Source organism: Amblyomma maculatum, chromosome 8, assembly GCF_055883805.1.
Source record: "Amblyomma maculatum isolate TAMU_Amacu chromosome 8, ASM5588380v1, whole genome shotgun sequence".
In the NCBI taxonomy this organism is placed as follows: Eukaryota; Metazoa; Arthropoda; class Arachnida; order Ixodida; family Ixodidae; genus Amblyomma; species Amblyomma maculatum.
Genome location: NC_139351.1, coordinates 15,480,086 through 15,488,900, shown reverse-complemented (window position 1 = coordinate 15,488,900; position 8,815 = coordinate 15,480,086). Strand labels below are relative to the sequence as shown.

At 42.5% G+C, this 8,815-nt stretch overlaps 1 protein-coding gene across 1 annotated transcript; it reads left to right on the top strand.

Annotated features, from left to right (window-relative positions):
- Positions 1-100: 100 nt before the first annotated feature.
- On the top strand, positions 101-6,237 carry LOC146180601 (uncharacterized). The gene is made up of 4 exons (XM_084576089.1): positions 101-1,629; positions 2,460-2,720; positions 2,840-3,100; positions 3,938-6,237. The coding sequence occupies exons 1-4, from the start codon at positions 219-221 to the stop codon at positions 4,732-4,734; spliced, it is 2,730 nt and encodes a 909-aa protein (XP_084432215.1). The 5' UTR covers positions 101-218; the 3' UTR covers positions 4,735-6,237.
- Positions 6,238-8,815: the final 2,578 nt, after the last annotated feature.

The following is an 8,815-nucleotide window of genomic DNA, read 5'->3' as shown; positions in this document are numbered from 1 at the left end:
ATATATATATATATATATATATATAAAACGTTGCGCAGCTTTCTGCTGAACCAGCTAGTGCGCAGCAAGTCAATCCAATCCCGTTATGCGCGGGAGCGTGGTTTTGACTTTAGTGCCTAGAATAGTTTTGACAGTGTGCCATTTGCTCTAAGCTCCACAACGCATGCGAGCAAGGGTGTACGTTATAACCGCCGAATCTCCTGATCATCGCGGTCACCATGAGCCAGCAGACTTCACCAAAGCGGCGCAAACTGTATTTGATTGACGCAAGCCAGCCTTTTGTTATCCCACGCACTACATTGTGGGCCAACAAACAGCGGTCCGTCACGCCCGCCAGCGCGGCAGCAACGTCCCCACTGCAGGACAGTGCACGCGGCGTTTCGGGAGCCGACATATCTACTCAGCCAGCAGCTAGCGATGACACGTCCAACGACGAGCCCGCTGTGCCTCAGCTAGGAACCTTTGGACCGCGTGCTTATGATCGAGAGCCACCCGATCCCTTGTTGCCCGAAGGCACTGCCGCCTCAGTGGACCGGGATAATTGCAGCTTGCAATCTGACTTTAGCAGTGGACCAATTTTTGATGACCCCACAGAGCTCTCAGTGGAAACTCAAAGTGAAGCTAGCTGCAGCACTGAAAATGAGCAGGAAGAAGACGATGACGGCAGTGCTACCACTGAGCCCCAAGTCCAGGATGGCACTGTACCACAGTTTGACGACTTGGACCTGTTGGCACAATGCGTTCAGGACTTCGGTGGCAAAAAGTTGCCAGGCTCGACAACAACACTAGCCGAAGCAATCGTTTTGGTTATGTCATTTGTTGTTGCACATGGACTGACTTGGTCAGCTGTTGATGACCTCCTGAAGTTAATCGACGCACTGTTTGGTTATCGGCGGTCAGGCTTGCCACATAGTAAATACTTATTTCGAAAGCTGTGGACTTCAAAGTTGGCAGCCATGGTAAACACACATTACTTCTGCGAGGAGTGTGCGTCCCTTCTAGAACTGAATGATGGCAAGCTTTCTTGTCACATCTGCAATTGCACCACAACTGTCCCTGACACCAGGAAGAAAGGCAACTTCTTTGTTATCATGAATCTAAAAGAACAGCTCCGCCATGTCATGGCACGAGTCAAAGATGTGCTTTTCACCAGCCTTTCAAATCTAAGAGACGAAATGAACTTGGGAAGCACACTTACTACTGACATTGGCAATGCTGCAATGTGTCGAAAACTCCGCCAAAGGGGACTTCTGAGATGGAGTGACCTGACACTGACTCTAAATACTGATGGAAGCCCTCTTTACAAATCAACTAATGCATCTGTTTGGCCAATCCAGCTCTGCATAAATGAACTTCCCCAGCCTTTTCGGAATGAGAACTGTTTTCTGGGTGGGTTGTGGTTTGGTAGACGACACCCAGATATGCTCATCTTCATGAGGAAATTTGTGGAAGTGATCAAAGCTGCTGAGGATGTCCTTTGGCAGCACGGCTCCTTGGCGCTGTCATCCAAAGCATATCTGGCATGTGTCTGTGTAGATGCCCCTGCTAGAGCTTCTGTTGGGAACCACGTCCAATTTAATGGCCGTTTTGGGTGCCCCTGGTGTCTCAGCTGCGGAGACTTTGAAGATGGTAAGAGGTTCATTGTTCTGATACTTAATTTATTGTTTTCTAAGTAATTGTCACTACAGTGATCTTGTCAAAGATGTGCTAAAGTTTCTATTCATGTTGACTGTGCAGTGAATGTACTGTTGCAAAATACATGTCCAGATGATCACGGAAGTTCTTGTCCATATATTATTCATACAATCTTCACTTTGATTACTGTAGACGTCAACATAACAATCATGTGATTTTTATGTTGCTTGATGATGCTCAATGATTGTTGCTTGTTTGATGGACCCATGGACACAGATTCAAATCCAGCCGCAGCAGCCTTTTTTAAGGCGAAAGTCTTTAATTGCTCATTCTGTCGTGGGCAAAATGTGTCCCGTTTTTGTGGTGGCTCTGATTGGTCGAAGCAAGATAACGTCATAGTGGTCTTGACCAATCACAGAGCACCACCATAGTATGCGCGAATGACAATCAATGATCAATCACTAATAATGACTAATTAAGTAATTTCTAGTTATTGGCTAAGTATGCAATTCAATAACTAGCAAACTAATGGCTAATTAAACAATAATTACCTCTTCAACAATTAATAATTTGTGCCAGCTGCATAGCAGAATGCGGCATTCAGGATTTCGCCTTTCACTACTTTAGTCGCTAAAGTCCCTCGTAATGTTTTGGTGAGGGTGAAAAGCAAAACATGAATTTATAATTGTTCATTGAATGTTCACTAACTGACATATCTGCATTGATCTATTATTGAAAGGGAACTGGCAACTCTAAAAAAATATGTTGCTAGTTTAATCCGTTAGGTTATAAGCCAAGCTAATATATATTTTCTTGCACTTTAGGACGGCGGCTGTACATGCACACCGAACCTGCTGCCCCAGAGAGGACAACAGAGGCTGCACGTAGGGACATGAAGCTTGCCAGAGATCTGGAGACGCCTGTAAATGGGTTTAAAGGGCCATCACCATTTGCATCTCTGCCATACCTGGACCTTGTTTGGTGCTATACTGTGGAGTATATGCACTGTGTACTCCTTGGTGTTGCAAGACAGTTTACAGAGTACTGGTTTGAATCATCTAACTGCCGAGAACAGTACTACATTGGTGAGTACTAGTTTCTTTTCTCATATTACTATGATCTGCAGCTTGCATTTCATATATGTATGCGTGCTGCTGATGTTAATCTATGTATCTACTACTATAAACAGCTTTCATCTTTTCAGGACGGCCAGGTACTCTGAATATTGTCAACAGGCGCCTCCTCTGCATTAAGCCTCCACATCATATAACACGCTTGCCTCGCCCACTACAGGAAAGACATTACTGGAAGGCGCACGAGTGGCGGAATTGGCTGCTGTTTTACAGCATACCTTGCTGCAGTAACATCCTTCCATCCAAGTACCTGAGGCATTTTACTCTGCTCTCTGAGGCCATTTTCATGCTTCTGCGTGAGAAACTTTCGACTGCTTCAATCAACTATGCAGGTAAGCCTACCTAGAATAAGCTCTCCTACCTCAAATGAAATTTTTAATGTCTGTATTGTTTTGCAATCTTGTTAAATATGGAGCTTTTCATGTAATGAGACAATTAATGCCGAAGAAAAAGTTGTGTATGCTGCAATATGAAAGCAAGAAAATATGTTTTGTTGTAAAGGGGTGCATGCAACTAAATGCACATTTCGATTCTCCTTAATTTTTCAATTAGCCAGCCCTTTTTGTGTATCATTATTCTTTATTCCTAAAATCATCATTAGACTAATTCTTGTCTATCAACAACAAAACATTAAAAAAAAATTCCTAACGTTTGCCTTGGACTCGTAGATTGTTGCCTCCTTGAAGTTGTATCATAACGAGCCCCTCATTTTACCTTCAATTGTCTGCTTAATCTCTTCTAGAAATTTAGATGTCTCTGTTCTTTTCTTTTGCTTCTATATCTCTTCACTTATGCATTCACTTCGAGAGTAGCTCACATCAGCGAGACCAGTGCATACATTTTGTTTCTTCAAACCACAGTTGAAAGCACTGTGATGAAACTACGTGATGCATAGTTCAAGGCGATAGGGTCTTCTGTCATATTCTCTTAGGTTCCTTAAACGCAAGAAAAACATTAACTGTAAAGGAGGTATATTGTTTCTGTAGTAAATAGAATAGTTCAGTATATTCCGGTTCAACTAGATGTGGTATAATGTTTCTGTAGTAAATAGAATAGTTCAGTATATTCAGGTTCAACTGGATGTGCCTTTATTTCCTTAAATCAAATGCTTTTTATACTTGGTGAGATTGCTTCTGTATGAAAATCAAGACGGTCTTAATTTATTTCAGATCACCTCCTACAGCGGTTTGTCAGTCGGGCTGCAGGTCTGTATGGTGCGCACTGCATGACCTTCAACGTGCACCAACTCACGCACTTGGCACAGGCTGCGCACAACTTCGGTCCACTGTGGGCCCACTCAGCTTTTGTTTTTGAGAGTGGTAATGGCCGTATTGTGAAGCTAGTGACAGCTGCAAATGGTGTTCCAGACCAAATCATTGAGCGGGTGGTTATGTCTGAAGAACTGCAGCTGTTGCTTTTACAAACTGAAATCCCTGCTCAGTGCAAAATGCTCTGTGAGGAGTTTATGACTTATAAGAAGATAGACAAGGCCCGTTATGTAGGTGGTGCATACATGTTTGGCACTCCGAAACAGGTACCTACCCTTCTCGATTCTGAAAAACAATGTTTGGAATCCTTGCTAACCAACGTACCTGAGATGCAAGAGCACTTCAGGTTTTCTTATCGGGGTACCATTTTTCACAGCAAGGAATACAAAAGAAGCTGCAGAGGGGACAGTACTTGTTTTGAATCGAATGACGGTGACTGTTTCTTTATAAAACGCATCTTTGAGGTTACTGATAGCAGGTCAGCACACAATGGCAATGTAATTTTGCTCTGTGGCAAAATTGTCAGTGAAGATTCGGAAGTAGTTTTGCCACCTCACATTTCTGAGTGTTTTTTATCTCGGCAATGTCCATTTATTGCCTTGAATGTCACTGATGTTTCTAAGCCCTGTATTCTTTTGTCCCTCAGTGATGAGGAGAAGTTCCTCTGCAAAATTCCGAATATTTTTGAGCGAGACTAATCTACTAGTGTTGAGGATAATTCTATAAATTTGAGTGAAAATACCAGGACAAATAGTCAAGAAACAACAATAACAAGATCCAGTGCAAACTGCATTGTTTGTTTGTAGTTTATGCCTACATATGTAGTTTTGTGCAGTGGTTGAAAATGAGGTACAAACTTGAAAACACTGCTAAAGCACCGAGGTTTGCTTGAGGCTGCTTTTATACATACTTGGAAGGTTATCCTTCATACTTGCTTACCATGTACTGTCATGCCCTGTTATGCATATATTACACAATTTTTCTAGGCCCCAAACTTCAACACGTTTTAGTCTCTTCTATATAGAAATTTGCTGTTCAGGCAGTGGAAATGCAGAAAGCCTATTGGGACCGATACTTTGCTATTGTTGCATTAACATGAATGATGCATGGCCTCAAGAAAAGTGCAATTTCGATTGTGCTTTTAGTGCAGGGAACCAGTGAAAGGCAGCACGGCAGTGAAAATGCTCAGAGATAACCTTTTCATTTAATCGTTTCATTCATTACAGCTGTAAGGTGCCTGGTCAATAAGCCATTCCATTTGCCATACACATGAATGGTAAGGGAAACTATCTAGATAGGTTATGTGATGTTGAACCCCATTCGAGAGCAATTCAAAACATCCTAATTAGAATGTTTTGCATTGCTTAGCATAGAGTCGTGTGGCATGTTTATTAGCAGACATTGTTTATGTGCCTGTGATCTGTGCTGTGCAATACTGGATGAACTTTAACTCGAGTGTTGATGACCATATATGCCGTATAAAAATTGTATTCTGTGGTGCTATATGACTGTCATCAAAGTGTGAAGTAAAACATGGACAGTCTTTTTCTTTGTTGTACATCTGGCTTTATATTATGGAGCATCATGCAGTTTTTAATTTTTTTCAATGCACTGGCTCTGTACGTACACCTTATTTCTGTATATTCTTTACTGAAGATATAAAGATCGATATTCTTGTTTTTGAAATGGCTCTTCATATATCCATTTGCTGTGTATATCGATCTATATGTTTGCATATTGATGCCTTTTTAAAGCCAAGAACTGAAACCATTTTTTGCTAAACTTCTTGATTTATAGAATGCTCGTTTGGTGAAGTAATGTGAGCTGATTCTATGCATGCTCTAAATCATCATGGTACAGTTAAATGGACCATCTGATAACTGACATATGTGACTTTACTGCACATAATGGGCCTTGAGTGGTCGCCATACACATTTGCAACTTATACAAAAGGCACAATTAGTACATAATACCTCAATCTACCTCACTCTTAATCACAGGGGTGCCAGCAGAAACACAAGAACGAGGTAGACACGGATGGACGTTCTTGTGTACGCATCTGTGTTTCCGCTGCACCCTTGTGATTAAGTTCAGCATGCACCTACTGGCCCAAGAGCTTAGGTTATTTTACCTCGGTCTGTACGAGCAATATATATATGTGTGTTTCATACCTACCATTATGCAAGAATAAAGACATTCAATATGGGCACAGGAGCTAATATGCATATTATGGACATATATGCATACATATGTATGCATATATACTAATATATATATACTAACATTATACTAACATTGTTAGTATAATTCCTTTATACTATACTATTATCTGTACATATATTGTCTCACATATGTATGCATATGAAGTGCAATTGCACACATATGAGGACTCGTATACAACACATACACACAAATGCACCTCATATGCAGCACATATTGCCCACATATGTACCCCGTATCAAACACGTATGCTCACATATGTGGTTCATATCCAGCACATATGCACACATATATGCCTCATATGACACATATGCTATTTGTATCCAGCACGTATGCACACATATGTGCCTCATATGAAACACATATGCAACTAGTATCCAGCACATATATGCCTCATATGAAACACATATGCCCACATATATGGCTCATATTCAGCACATATGCACACATATGACACACATGTATCTCATATATAACACATATAAATTCATATGAGACACATATCAAATCATATGAGTTTTTTCGATAGGGTCACCTACCTGGGCTCCATAAACTAGCACCGACATCCCACAACACATGGGCGTATTTCAATTTCGCCTCCATCGAAGCTTGGCTTGTTGTGGTGGAGTAGTGGTTGGGATGCTCGGCTAGTGTTCCGGAGTATCCGAATTCGAACCCGAGCGCCGGCGGCTGCGTTTCAATGGAGGCGAAACCAAGAAGCATCTGAGTGATGTGCAATCTAAGTGCACGTTTTAGATCCCCAGGTTGTCCAGATTACTCCCTACCGTTTCACTACGGCACCTCTATCTCTCTCTCTGTTTTCACTCCCATCTCCCTCCCTTTCCTCACTGCGCAGTTCAAGTTTCCGCCGAGAAATGTGACAAATCAGCACCGTTGCTTTCCTGTAAACCAATTAATTAACTTCCATCAAAACGCTGCTTCGAACCTGGTACGTAGTTCGAAACAGTAGTCGAGCGTCTTAACCATTCAGCCACCGCGTCCTTTTTTTTTTTCTTTATTGCTAAATGTACACAATTACAACATATACAGTACATATATGTTTACAAGTTCGCCAGGCCGTTTTCCTGCAGTGAAAAATGAATGAAGCCTTTATTGAAAGGAAGGGATGGCCCTCGGCTGCTGTTTGGGTTCTTGGGGAGTTAGGAGGGATGGGAGTGTAACTTCTTCGTCTTAACGGTTCTTCAAGCTGTTGCTTGTTGCTTGCCATGCGGCCGATCTTCGCGCTCTAAGTCGACCTCTCTCACACTACTCGAAGCAGGCCGCTCTCACTGCCGTATGTAGCAATGGAGTGTTGTATTTCGGTGCTTGATATAACCTGACCTGCTAATGTGGGCATGTCGTCGTGTGGAATATGCGTAATTTTGTTTCTTCCTCGTGAAAACGATGGACATTGCCATATAAGATGTTCCAGGTCTGCTGTACACTGTTCCTGACAGTGCGTGCATATGTTGTGTTTGAGTGTTTCGTGTCTTCGGAGAAACCACTTGTCAAGTATGTGCGGTGTGTAAGCAGCGTTTGTTATTACTTTGTTGAGAAATATCTCTTGTGGTCGAGTGACCCTTTCGTGTCCTCAAACACCGGCGTTGGTGTCGCTTCATGTAATCTAAGCTTACTGTCGTGTTTTTTTTTTGGTGCGTACATAGTGCATCATCGATCTGCCAGGGGAGCCTTTAGTGAGCATTGTTTGGTAAGGATTTAAGTCTATCGGTTTAGGCATGGAGTTGGGGTGTGGGGCATTGTACGTTTCAGCAAGCCCAACCTCTTGCGCGGCTGCGTATCCCCCGTCCGTGCCAGTATGTACCAGTCGTTTCATTTGTGCTAGCTCCCTAAACAGCAACTCTTTTTCAGCAGCACAGTCTGCATCTTTCAAGACAATACTGTCAACAATGCATTCATACGAAGATCTCGCTTCAGTGTTACAATGTCGATAATTCATAGCCCTCAGCCATACAGAGAGCAGTCCCAAAGAGAATATGGCATCGTATGGTACTACCTTGTGATAAATGGGCAAGAACCTTATACCTTGCGGTGTAAGAGGAAGCTTCTTAATATTACGCTGTAACACGTCCCCCCAAAAAAGATAAGCGTTACAAAAATCTATGAAAATGGGTTCAATTGTTTCTGATTTGTTACATAGGAAACAATTTGTCCTCCATGGTACATAAATTCTTTTTTGATATAACCAAGTTTTAACAGGTAGGGATATCATCATCATCACCAACAACTACAACATGTTCATCATCATTTGGTTTGGTTTGGTTTGTGGGGTTTAACGTCCCAAAGCGACTCAGGCTATGAGAGACGCCGTAGTGGAGGACTCCGGAAATTTCGACCACCTGGGGTTCTTTAACGTGCACTGACACCGCACAGCACACGGGCGCCTTGCTTTTCGCCTCCATCGAAAAGCGGCCGCCGAGGCCGGGATTCGATCGCGCGTCCTTGGGAACAGTAGTCGAGCGCCGTAACCACTGCGCCACTCCGGCGGGTGTTCATCATCATAATCATCCTGAATATAGCCATTGCAGGGCGAAGGCTTCT